Here is a 13,863-nt window from a genome sequence, read left to right as displayed (position 1 = left end):
TAGAGGAAGAGACTGAGGCAAACAGGGTTAAGTGACATGCCCAGGGTCACACAGCTAGTAAGTATCTGAGGCCAGCTTTGAACTCAGGAAGATGAGTCTTTTTCCTGACTCCAACCCAGCATTCTATCCATTGCACCACCTAGCTGCCTCCTGATTCTTATGACATATAAGTTTATCATTGGCTTCCTGAAAGCTCAATTTGTATTTCTGACAGAATTATTCTTAAGCATGAGATGTTCCATTCTGAGCTAGATGACTTAACATTTGTTATCTTTGGTTTTATTTCTCCCATCAAATTTTCTTTTTTTTTAATTCTTTTTTCTCAACACACACACACACACACACACACACACACACACACCCCCAAAAAACTTCCAATGGCTAGAATTTCCCTTGGGTTCAACTTAGATTTCTACTTTTCAGAAAGGATCTGAACTGAAAGAATTTCTGGCTTGCTTATTCTTTTCTCCAAAGATGTCCCTTCCATCAGCTTAGTTGGCTACCTGCCCTCTTTACTAATCAAAACCAAAAATAAATAGCTCCTTCCAGCAGCCAGTGATTCGAGCCAGCGCTGATGCATGAGCACTGAAGGGCCATGCCAGATGGCAGACCTGGCCTGTAAACGACCATAAAGCAAGTTCTGTAGCTCTTGGCATCAGGGCTGTGGGCAGCTGACCACTTTGTGGAATGCTGAAGAGGAGCCCAGATTTCATCCATTGATTTGTTTGTCTCTTGGGGCATCTCTGGAAATAAACCTTAAGAGGGAGGTAGGCTGGGAGGGGGAGTGATACTTGATTACAGTTCTGTGTTCCAGCTCATGGACCATGGAGCAGATTGGTTCTTAGCTCTTTCCTTGACTTGCTTTGTGATCATGAAACCTTCTGCCTAGCTTTTCTCATGTCTGAGATGACTGTGGTGGAATTGCCCACTTTCCAAATCTCCTTTGTTACTGTAGCAGGAGGAACTGCATAGGCTTTATTGGATGGTGTGACTTCAGCTCTCCTGATGTCTGACTGGCTGGACGTACCCCTTCTGCTCAAATGGGGTTTTTTTAGGTTAAGAGAAGGATTGCGTTTATTGTGATATATTTCACAATGTCTTTCTTACTCTCCTAGGATATTTTTAGCATGTTTCTGGTATGGCTGACATCCTCAGAGAACCCAAAGGGATAAAACATACCTAGGCTGTCTATAGCTGCCTCTGGCATACACCTGAATGAGGGGGAGACTACCAGAAGTGTGGGGTTAAGGCCTGAGAGACTTTCTTCCTAGCTTTCTTCCCAAGTGCCCCCTTACTGCACAATCATTATAGGCAAATAAACATCAAGGGAGAGATCCCTTCTCAGTCCAAATAAGGCTATGTTTATGTTCTGGAGAAGTTTCTTTTTAAATTTAAAAACTTTTTTGGTTTTTATTTTTTGCATTTAATTTTTTTTGCAGTTGTGTTAAAACCACTCCAATCTGTGAATCTGTTGAGTCTGAGTTATCAGCCTTTGAATCCACAATATCTAGTGAGGTCTTTGGTCAATGATATGATGACTGAGTAGGTCATACCTTTTCCTATAAATATAATAGCTTACATTTGTATAGCGTTTTCTATGTGCCAGACACTGTGCAGTGGGTAGAGTGTTGTACTTTGAGGTTAGAAAGACCTGTGTCCAAATCCTTTTTCAAACATTTACTAGCTGTGTATTCCTGGACAAGTCACTTAACCTCAGTTTCACCATTTGTAAAATGGGGATGATAGTAATAGCATCTACCTTGAAGTTGTGAGGATCAAATGAGATAATACATTACATAAAGAACTTTGCAAATCTGAAGGTATTATATAAATTCTAGCCATTATTATTATTATTGTTAAACACTGTAATAATTTCAACTATGTCCATCATATTCCATACAGGCTTCCATTACCCTGGGGAAGTCTTAAATGTGTCTTTATGTCCCCAGGGCCTACCTCAGAGTCTTGCACACATTAAGGCCTTAATAAATGTTTGTCAAGTGAATAAAGTGGTCAAGGTAAGTCTGCTCAGAAGAAGCAGGTTGTGCATAGATGGTGCAAGAGAAGCAACATTTTTCCTTTTCACTTTCACATTAAGGACTTTGAAAATGCATACTTTATATGAAACTACTTTAGCTACCTTAGTTGAAATGCCCCAGCAGGGCCAAAAACAGGCTTCTATCATTGGCCAGACATTGACGTCAGCTTTTCTTGTAATATCACAAAAATGCCGGTCAAATACATTTTCAAGAATTGAAATAAACAGGTTTCATATTATTGTAGATAATGAGGAGAGATGCATCCTTACCACCTGGCTCTCCACCCAGTACTAAAGAGAAGCCAAATCACAGTGTTCTGCTTTCTAGTGATTAAAATGAATTTTCTGCCTGTGATTAGTACATTTTCTTTTTTTTTTAATCTGTGTATTTATTGATGATGGATTTTCCAGGTTTGACAAAATCTTAATTTAGTCATGTCTTTACCCATCTTACGCTGTTCTCAATTAATGTATATATTGCTCGGTTCATGGAGCACAAGGCCTGCTTTCTACCAATGGAACTGCTAGTGGATTGGTTTTTTGGGTTTTTTTTTTTGGTGAAAGAGCTCTCATTTTCCTTTTTCTTCCCCCCTCCATTCTGTGTCAGAACCAGAGATTTCCAACCCCGGTTTTGGGACATTCTAATATGCTTTCAGTTATTTCAAGGAGTTTCAGGAAATTCTCAAAATAATTTAATTTTACTTTACCTTTTTATAAAAAAAAAAGTATATATCACATAGCCCTTATAGGAAGGATGGTTGAGTGTCATGAAATCAAATGATTGGTGGTATCATTTCACAAAGGTTGGGTCTGGAAAGACACCAAAAGAAATAAAAATTCAAGAGTTTGCCAGAGTCTATTTTAAAGTTGTTTAGTGGAAGCCTCTAATAAACCAGAAACAAGTTTATGTTTTGGAAAAGTTTCTTTTTAAATTTAAAAAAATTTTTGGTTTTTATTTTTTGCACTGGTATTACAATTGTGTTAAAACCACTCCAATCTGTAAATCTGTCAAGTCTGAGTCATCAGTCTTTGAATCCGTGATATCTAGTGAGGTCTTTGGTCAGCGATATGATGACTGAGAAGGCCATGCCTCTCCGCATAAAGATAATAGCTAACATTTGTATAGCACCTCCCATGTGCCAGACGCTGCGCTAAACACTATACAATTAGTACCTCATTTGATCCTCATAGGGACTCTTTGAAATAGGTGCCATTATATCCATTTTACACACAAGGAAACTGAGGCAAAGAGAAGTTAAGTAACTTGCTCAGGGTCACACTGCTAGTATCTGATGTGGGATTTGAACTCAGGTCTTTCTGACTTCAGACCTGGAGCTCTATTATACCCCCTAGCTACCTTACGAATCCCTGATGTCAAAGACAAATTTTTTGTTACGAAAAATTATACACATCTTAATATGAATCAGTCCTCCTTCATTCTTCCCTGTTGTAAGATGGTTTTTTGGGGGGGGCAGAGGAAGATTTTAAACATTATTGATATATTTGCTCAGTATCATTCATCCTCATTTTCTACGTATGCTTGATATGGAGAAGAGAAGACTTAGGAGCACATGAGGGACATCTTTTAAGTATTTGAAGAACTGTCATGTGGAAGAGGATGGGATCAAAGGATAGTTCCCCAGAAATAAATTGCTACCCAACATCAGAAAAATCATTCTATCAATTAGAGTTGTTTAAAAGTCATTTGAGCTGCCTGAGGAGATAATAGGTTCCTTCTTCTCAGGGGTCTCTAAATGGGGTCTGGATGGCTACTTGGGGGAGGGGGAGTTATATTATAGACAGATTCCATTTCAGGTCTATAAGATTCCTTCCAACTTGAATATTCTGTGATTGTGTGCGCTGTGTCAGAAGTTTTTGCGATTTTCTAATTTCTCTAGAAGTAGCTGGGTGGCCCAGTGGTTAGAATACTGGGCCTAGAGTCAGGAAGTCAGACACACTTACTAATTGTATGACCCTGGACAAGTTACTTGACTTCTGTTTGCCTTAATCCACTTGAGAAGGAATGGCAAACCACTCCAAGGTCTTTGCCAAGAAAACCCCTTGGACGACTGAACAACAACAATAATTTCTCTGACTGGTTGTTTCCGTTCAGATAATCTGGGAACTTCAGTATCTGATACCCATTACCGACTCCTTGTATAAATACATAACCTCACTAGGCAGGAAACGTGACTGATTTTCTTTACAGCTTAGAACTCACATTAGAGCCCATGGAAAATAACACTCGTCAGTGGGAAAACTTTTCCCTGGAGACAAATACAACTTCAGTCACTTACAGACTACGGTCTGGCTTCCTGCACAGCAGTCTTCTGGAGCTTCCTCTTGAAGCTGTCTCTGTGGGCTGCGACACATCTACGCTGACACTTGCCTACAGTTCTCCCCCGCTCACAGAAGGTGGCCTCTGACATCCTCATCTGCATGCTCAGTGAGGGCAAGGTGTGTCTTAGGTTCTCCATGGAGAACTCCAGAGCCAGAGCTAGCTTCAGGTTGCTGAGGCTGCCACCCCATGTGGCAACATGGAATACCCAGGGGTACAGTTTCCTTCCCCTTGTGGAGAACTTGTCACCTGATGAGACTTGCTACCTTGCTTAGAGCGGTAGAGTTCTGTGGCCTTTCTGTCTTTTCCCAGAGTTCCCTTCCCATGGTGGGCCTGCATCACAGGAAAGCCCAGGATCCCTGTGGGGAGAGAAGGATCATTGAAGGGGCTGGAGACTGGATACTCCTGGCTACTACTCTTGTAGTAAACTTTTTTTAGGGCTTCCTTTACTTAAATTAAAGAACCATTTACTGACGCTACAATCACATATCCACTGAGAATTATGAGAGACACAAACTACATCTCACATGATGAAGAGACCAATGGATTTGCAATTATAGGACCTAGGTAAATGCTGGTTCTGCTACTTACTGTGTGACTTGACATAAGTATTTGAATCTCTCTTGGCCTCAGTTTCCTCATTTATAAAAGGAGTTGGATTAGATAAACTCTAAAGTATCTTCCAATTTTTTTTTCATCTTTTTAATGGTGATTTGATTTAATTTTTTAAATTATCAAGCACTTATTTTTTCATTGCATTTCTATCATTTTAATGGCTTGAAACATTTTTTCATATGGCTATAGATAGATTGGAATTCTTTCCCTGAGAGTTGTCTGCTCATATCCTTTGACAATTAATCAATTTGGATTTCATAAAATTTTTTGCACAAACAAAACCAATGCAGCTAAGATTAAGGGGGAAACGGTTAAACTGGGAAAAGTCTTTGCAGCAGATTTCTTTTATAAAGGTTGTGTCTTGGGCCCTCTTTTCTTCTCTCTCCCTCTGTTACTTCACTTAGCAATCTCATCAACTCCCATGAATTTAATTACCATTTCTATGTTGCTGATTCTTAAATCTTCCTATCCTGCTCTAATCTCTCTGCTGACCTCCAGTCTTGAATCTCAAAATTACTTTTCAGATGTCTTAAACTCACTATGACCAGAACAGAACTCATCATCTTTCTCCCTAAACTCTCCCCAGCTCCTGCCTTCCCTATTACAGTAGGGCAACATCATTCTCCCAGTCCCTCAGACTCACAACCTAGGAGTCTTCCTGGGTTCCTCACTGCCCGCATCCACCATATCCAAGCTGTTGCTAACGCTTATGCATTTCACCTCTTGAATACACCCCCTTCTTTGTTCTGGCACTGCCAACACTTCAGTGCAGGTCCTCCTCACCTCACACCTGGACTATTACAACAGCCTTCTTCTGGGTCAGCCTGTCTCAGACAAGTCTCTCCCTATTCCAATCCATCCTCCATTCAGCCACCAGTAATTTTTCTAAAGTGCTGTTCTGACCATATTACCACCCCCCCCCCCCCAATAAACTCCAGTGCTCTCTATCGCCTTAAGGATCAAATACAAAATCTTCTGTTTGGTGTTCAAAGCCCTTCATAACCTAGCCCCCTCCTACCTTTCTAGTCTTTTTACACTTTACTCCCCATCACATATTTTTGATCCAGTGACATTGGCCTTGTGGCTGTTCCACAAACAAGAATTTCCATTTCTCAGCTCTAAGCATTCTCTCTGGCTGTCCAGTGCTCTCCTTCCTTATCTCTTACTACTAGCTTCCTTTAGGTCACAACTTAAGTGCCATTTTCTACAGGAAACCCTTCCCAACCCCTCTTAATTTTAGTGCCTTCCCTCTCTTAATTATTTCCTCTTTATGTTACATATAGCTTGTTTGTATGTATTTGTTTACTTCTTGTCTCTCCTATTGGATTGTGAGCTCCTTGAGGGCAAGGAATGTCATTTGTCTTTTTTTGTATCCGCAGCATTTAACATAACGCCTGGCACATAGTAGGTGTTTAATAAATGTTTATTGACTTGCTGATAATACCCAATGAATTGATTCAGATTTTATAAGAAGAACCATTCCCCTAATAAATTTACTAATTTTTGAAATGAGGTAATAATTAGAACTCGCATGTTTACCTCAGAGTTTGGTTGGGAGGAAAGTACTTTGCAAACTGTAAAGAGCTATCTGAATGTGTTGTAACTTCAGCTGGTACCCAAAGCCCCACTGCAGAGAAAGGCACAAGTAGAAATGATATATGCCACGTGGGTTACTGTAAAAAGGCTGCTCCATTTTATAAGTGAAAGTAAATGTCCTTGAAGTTCTGAGATGAACCTTAGGGATCATGTAGTTTCAGTCATTCATTTGAGTGAGGGGAAAACTAAAACCCAGAGTGGTGGATTGACTTTCCTATTACCACAGGCTAATTAGGACATTGGACTTAGACTTAAGGTCCCTCCGTTACCACATGGCTAATTAAGGCATTGGATTTAGACTTAAGGCACATGGGTTCTGGTCTTGGATTAGCAACTCTAAGTGATACTAGCCCCAAACTGGTGTCCTTATAAGGCAATTATCTAATTGTCTTTTGTCTTTTTTTTTTTATTTCTTTTTTCTTTTTTTGAGGCAGCTAGATGGTCTAGTGGGTATTCTACTGAATTTAGAGTCAGGAAGACCTGAATTAAAGCCTTGCCTCAGACATTAGCTATATGACCCTAGGAAAGTCATTTAATCTCTGAGTCTCAGTTTCCTCATCTGCAAAATAGAGGTTATAATGACATCTACCTCACAGAGTTGTTTAGAGGATCAAATGAGGTAATATATGTAAAATGCTCTGCACACTTTAAAACATGATGCAAATTATTATTATCATTATCCACTCTCCTGTTGAAATATAAACAGGTACTGGGCCTTCTACAAAGTAGACGCTCAATAAATATTTGTTTGATGAATGAAAATGGATGGATGATCAAATATTATGCAGATACGTATTTCTTACAATGTTTGTAAAGTACCTAAAATAAAGACTCTCATCTCACTGTTGCCAGGAAAGAAATCGAAGTTGACAAGAGGAGTAACTAGTGACTAGCCACCTATTGTGACAGAATAGAACTCGTGACTATTTGCTGTGTCTCTTGTGCAAATGGTTGGAAAAGGCTCTCATTAAGAGGGGGCGTGTTCTCCTTCAGGTTTCGGGTTGATCAGAGTCTCCTTTGATGTAACTCTGTGTTTCTTTTTTTCATTATTTCAACATGCTCAAAATTGTGTTCATCACTAGAGCACTGGGACGTGGAAACAGAAAATTACATCTGTGTCAAAGAATAATAGGAAATGATGGCAGGCTTATTAGAAGGGATATTTACTTCATTACTCCAAGGATCTCTGATTTCATTGATGAGGATACTGCCTCCGCTGACTCTGATCACACCCTCTATTTCACTATGAGAATTAATGAAGCCGGAAATTTCATCACCCTGCTTTCTACCTCGTGATGAGTCCTTCTGGACTTCTTTAGGCTAGCCCTCAGACAACAGATGGACAGTCCATCACTGGGCTGGGCACTTGTGTGGTTGGGTACTAGTGATACCTAGACAAAAATGGATTAGGCTTGGTCCTCAATAAGCTTAGATTCTGACAGTGGAGACACACACACACACACACACACACACACATAGGTGTATATATATATATGTGTGTGTATATATGTATATGTATACACACATATACATATATGGATGTACATATATTTAATATCTTTATATCTATAAATGCTGTATATATGTTTTATCTGTATATATTGTATATATGTATATGTTTTTTGGGGTAGCAAGGAATAAGACGCTATCACAGGTAGCTAGGTGCTTCAGTGGATAGAGTGCTATACTTGGTGTCAAGAAGACCCAAGTTCAAATCCTGTCTCAGATACTTACTTGCTGTGTGACCTTGGGCAAATTACTTAACCACTCTGAGCTTTAGTTTCCACATCTGTAAAATGGGGATAGTGGCATCTGCCTCACAGGGTTGTAAAGATCAAATGAAATAACATATAAAGTATATGTAAAATGCTTTGTAAACCTTAAAGCATTATGTAAACGCTAGCTACATTATTATTATTATTACTTGCCCAGGGCCTTATATCTTACTAAGGTCTGAGGTCATATTTGCACTCAGGTCTTTCTGACCCCAGGTCCAATGCTCTATCTTCTGGGCCACTTATTTGTTGCTGTAATTATATATATTATATCATATATTGTATATGTTATAGTATTATAATATAATGTTATATATTATATAATATGAAGTCAATTATTAATTCAACAATAATAAATTAATAAAATAATAATCATAAAAATAATAGTTGTTGTTACTACCTGGCCAGATAAGGAAAAGCTGCTCTATCGCCTGTGCCACCTAGCTGCTACTACAATTATAGAATAAAAATAGTAAGTAAATGATAATTATTGTTGTGGTTACCAGCTGGGCAGACCAGGAAAGGTTTCATGTGGAAGATGACATGAGTTGTTTTCAAGAATCAAGGGATCCTGAAAGGTGGAGGTGAGGAGGAAATGTATCCCATACATAGGGGACAGCCAGGGCAAAGGCCCAGAGATGGGAGGCAGGGCACACATCCACTAGTTTGGATGTGTGTGAGGTAAGAAAGTGAAGGCCGGAGAGCCAGTTGGGCCTGATTGTGAAGGGATCCCAGGGACAATAGTGAGGCACTGGAGCTTTTTGAAGATGGGAGTGATATGATCAGACCTGGGCCTTAAGAAAATTCCTTTGGCAGTTCAGTGACAGATAAATTGGAGAGGGGAGAGCCTTTAGGCCCCACACTAAGTAGGAGGCTATTGCAGTAGTCTAGGAAAGAGTTAATGAAGGCCTCAACTATGGTGGTGGCCATGTGAATAGAGAAGGGCATGGTTTCAAGAGAAGACTTGGAAGGAGAATTAGCAACATTTGAAAACTTCTTGGCTATCTGGGGTGAAGGAACTTGAAAAGTTGAGAATGTACCAAGGTTGTGAAGAAGGTTGTGGTGCCTCAATAGAAATAGGAAAGTTTAAAAGAGGGTGTGTTTGAGGGAAATGAAAATGAGTGTTGTTTTGGACGTATTATTGATAACTGACTGCATTTATATAGCACCTACTATGTGTCAGGCACTGTGCTAAGTACTTTATAAATATTCATCTCTTTTGGTTCTTACAGCAACGTTGGAAGGTAGGTACTATGGTTATGCCCATTTTGTAGTTAAGAAAATTGAGACATGGCTGAGTTTCATCTTATTATTTCCATTTTGAAATGTCTAAAAGGCAGTTGGTGAAGCAGGAGAGAAATCACCTATATAAAGATAATAATTAAACCCAGGAGAGCTGATGAGGCAGAGAGAAAAAAGAAGAGCCAGGACAGAGCTGACTCCAATGCTTCACTGTATTGTTTGGGTGACCTTAGGTTCTTGTCTATATTTTTAAACTCTGGGCTCTTGGAGGCTTTGCTAGGCCCTGTGAGGGCCTACAAAACTACGAATTCTTCAGGTACCAGTCACTTGCCATGTACCAATCCCAGTGGTGCTTAGAAGGTTAAAAATCCAGAATCCCATCCCATATAGGACCTTTAGAATTTCTTGAGTCTATCCTTTTGCCTCAAAATAGGGCTTACTTTAAATTGCCCACCTTAAGAAAGATATCTTTCAACTTTAAAGCTCTTCTGGAAAAGATATTTAATGGTCTTCTTTCGGCATCTATCCTCATTCCTACACCATCAGCTACAATTAATTCAAAGCTGTATGTGGTACCATTAAGAATGGTGAAAAATGAGTTTATTTGGTTTCTGTATTAGTAAGAGAGAAGGGGGTAGTACAAGATTGAAGGGAGAAGGGAAGGGTTCATGTGAGGAAAGAGGGGGAGTGTAGAATTGACCAAAGAATGTTTATGAATGATGATAAAGTTTACTCCATCTTGTCTAGGTCCGTGTTGCGACCATCCGTAGATCTCCAGATTACTCTCCCTCATCTCCTAATTTGTTCAATACATGGTTTAGAGTCTTCTCTCCCCTTGCCCTTGCCCCTTTCATAGGCCCTGGCCTCCTCTTTGCTCAGCATCTTCAGATCTCAGGATCTCTTTCTCTAATCTATTTGGATCATCCAGTCATTGAAGTCGGCATACCTTAGCCTTTCCTCTTCCTTTTCTCCCCTTCCTACTTTACTGAATTTATCCAAGATGCCAGAATTCCTATTTATGGCTTTGTAGAACTCTGTTTTTCCCCCTACCACACTGTATCTCTGTCAGTGTTGGAGTTTGGGGATTCTTCCAGTCCTTACATGCAGCCCACACAAACTCTCCACTTGGCCTCTCTCACAATTAGGTGATATTTTCTTCACTGGGGAAGGGATAAGTCCAGCCTTAAGGAGTCCTATCCCCTCACCCCAGCTTTCATTCCAGTTTGACCTTGGGCCCAGAATCCCATATTGATAACTGGGTGGCTCCTTCTTCGTTTGGTTCCTCCAGCCTCACAGCCATTTCTGATTTTCTTCCCACATCAGAAATCATACCTAGTTTTCCTTGGCTTCAATATGTAGAGAAAGGGAGACTGGATGGGGAAAGCTGAACCAGTCTTCCTACCCTGCCTGCTCCTCCTTCCCATTCCATGACCCTACTACATAAATATTAGTTCCTAGGGGACTATGAACATGAAGAATATATGTCCCTTGCCTTTGTTTAACAGGAAAAATAAGACATGGATATATACAAATAAGGCATATTGAATGAAATACAAATAAATGAAATGTTCAATGAAATATTAAGTGCTGGTTCAGCAGAAGGACAAATTTGTTTAGGCCCAGGGGACCAGGAAGTGATTAATTTTTTTAAATTTATTTTTAATTTATAGAATAAAACAAGCATTTCCATAATGTAATAGGATAAAAAAAAGATGATTGCACATGAAACTGCAGATCTATTATGTACAACTTGTTATTCCTTTTAAATATATAATAAAATTACTGTGTACATTTTTCTTTTTTTTTTCCTTTTTTTCTTCCCTTCCCCCGTCCTAGAGATGGCTACCATTAGGCACAAATATGTGTGTATATGTATGTGTGTGTGTGTGTGTGTGTGTGTGTGTGTGTTTGTAAAATAATTCTATACATATTTCCATTTATCAGTTCTTTCTCTGGATGCAGATGATGTCTTCTTTCATAAATCCTTTGTAGCTAATTTGGATATTTATAACAGTCAAAATGACCTAGTCACTCAAAGTTGCTCTTAAAACAATATTGCTGTTACTGTGTACAATATTGTATTGGTCCTGCTCGTTTCGCACTTCATTATTTTGTGCAAGCCTGTCCATGGTTTTTTAAGATCATCGAGCTCATCATTTCTTATAGCACAGTAGTATTCCATCACAATCATACACCACAACTTGTTCAGCCATTCTCCAATTGATGTATACCCTTTCAATTTCTAGTTCTTTGCCACCATAAAGAGAGCTGCTATAAATATTTTAGAACGTATAGGTTCTTTTCCTTTTTCCCTAATCACCTTCAGAAATAGACCTAGTATTGGTATTGCTGGGTCAAAGGGTATAGCAAGAAGTGATTCTTGAGACTGGCAGTTGAATTGACTTCAAATGGAATGTAGAATGTGAAGCACTGGCATCAATATGCTCCAAAACCCTTCCTGAATATTACTGTTAATACTATTATAATATTACTATGATTCAAAGACTAGAAATGATAGCAAGAACTATAACTTTTAGTTAAAAAAGTATTCCAAGTGCTTCCCACACATTGTTGCCAAGATTCACATCTCAGGTTATTCTTGCAGTTCAGAAGTAGAAACTGAAACCTTATATTGTGGATTTTGAGACCATCCTGTATGGGGATTGGTTGAAGGAACTGAAGGTATTTAGCCAGAAGTGGAGAAGACTCAGGGAAGAACATAATAGCTGTCTTTAGGTGTTTGATGAGCAGTCAATGGAACAGGACTGAGACTAACTCTGTTTGACCTTAGTAGATAGTATCAGGGACACTGAGTGGAAGTGGCAAAGGAGCAGGTTTAGTGGTTTAATCTTGATTTCATTAAGTGCATCCTCATAATTAAGTTGCCCGTAAGTAGAAGGGGCTGGCTCAGAAGGCTCTGGATTCCTCCCCATTGGAGGTCTGCAAGAAGACCCCATTTTTTTCCCCATTCCTCACCTCCCCTCTCTCCAAGACAGCATGCATTCTGATATAGGCTATACATGTACAATCATATTAAACATATTTCCACATTAGTCATGTTGGTGAAAGAAGAATCAGAACAAAAGGGAGAAACCATGAGAAAGAAAAAACAAAAAAGAGAGAGAGAAAATAGGACCTGCATTCAGACTCCATAGTTCTTTCTCTGAACCACATGCATTCTCTTGTCTGCTCAGGCCAATGAGCTCCATTTTAGGAGTGTATTGCTTAAGTCACTCTAGGGACAAGAATAGCAGTCCAAGTCTAGTGTTGTATTCATGGTTCTGGGCAGCCACTCTGCATTCTCATATACTGGGTTACAACTTCATTAATCCCCGATCTTATGTATGTTCTTTTAAGATTCATACAGGTTTACAGCATCAAATAATCTGGCCCTGTCAACCTAGCTGCATACCCCTTGATGAAAAGCTGCTGCCCGAACTTCTCCAGGAGGCTGGATATGTCACCCATATGGTTGGAAAGTGGCACCTGGGCATGTTCCGAAAAGAGTGTCTTCCAACACGCAGAGGATTCGATACATTCTTTGGTAATGGAAATCCACGTGGCTCTTTATAGTTTGGTCCAACTGTAGCCCTGTAATAAAACACACTCAACTGTAATCAGATGAAATAACTGGAAATGTCAGTGCCGAGTGAATCAGTCTTTATTATGCTATCTCCATAAACAAATTCCTGCATTGGCCATGTCCAAAAATGTATGTCTCGTTCTATACCCTGAATCCCACATCTCTCTGTTAGGAAGTGGGTGTCAGGTTTCATCCTGGGTCTTCTGAAATCATGGCTGGTCATCGTGTGAGTTAGTGATCTTAAATCTTTTTGCCCTGGTATATTCCCCATCTGGTTAATCTTTTGCTTTCAAAGTGAATAGAATTTCTTTCCCTGGGTAAGGTGGAGGGAGAAATACTCAAAAGTTTCCTTGAGTTTCCTATGAATGGCAGGGATGTTTACAAAGATAATCCTTTTTGGAAGGTAGTCTAAACAAGTGGGAAGAACCCTGGATTTGGAGACAGAAGACCTGGGTTTGAATCCTGGCTTTGCTACTTACTGCCTCAGTAATCTTGGGCAAGTGGGTTTCTTCCCCTTTGGGCATCAGTTTCCTCATCTGAGAAATGAAGGGGTTGGTCTAGATCAGGAGTCCTTAACCTAGGATCCATTAAATTAAAAAAAAATTATCTCCTTTGTTAATTTCATATCAGTATAATTGATTTCCTTTGTAATCTTATGCATTTTCTTTTATGCTTT

At 39.5% G+C, this 13,863-nt stretch overlaps 1 protein-coding gene across 1 annotated transcript in view; it reads left to right on the top strand.

Annotated features, from left to right (window-relative positions):
- ARSB (arylsulfatase B) overlaps window positions 1-13,863 on the top strand; it is a 225,235-nt gene that overhangs the window by 13,428 nt on the left and 197,944 nt on the right. Inside the window, exon 2 of the mRNA XM_027863552.1 lies at window positions 12,962-13,148. Within this exon, the coding sequence (XP_027719353.1) occupies window positions 12,962-13,148 (187 nt within the window). The remainder of the gene's footprint in view (window positions 1-12,961; window positions 13,149-13,863) is intronic.

Source organism: Vombatus ursinus, unplaced genomic scaffold, assembly GCF_900497805.2.
Source record: "Vombatus ursinus unplaced genomic scaffold, bare-nosed wombat genome assembly UNPS02014772.1, whole genome shotgun sequence".
NCBI classification, from domain to species: Eukaryota; Metazoa; Chordata; class Mammalia; order Diprotodontia; family Vombatidae; genus Vombatus; species Vombatus ursinus.
The sequence above is the reverse complement of the archived record's forward strand: the minus strand, read 5'-3'. Positions and strand labels throughout refer to the sequence as shown.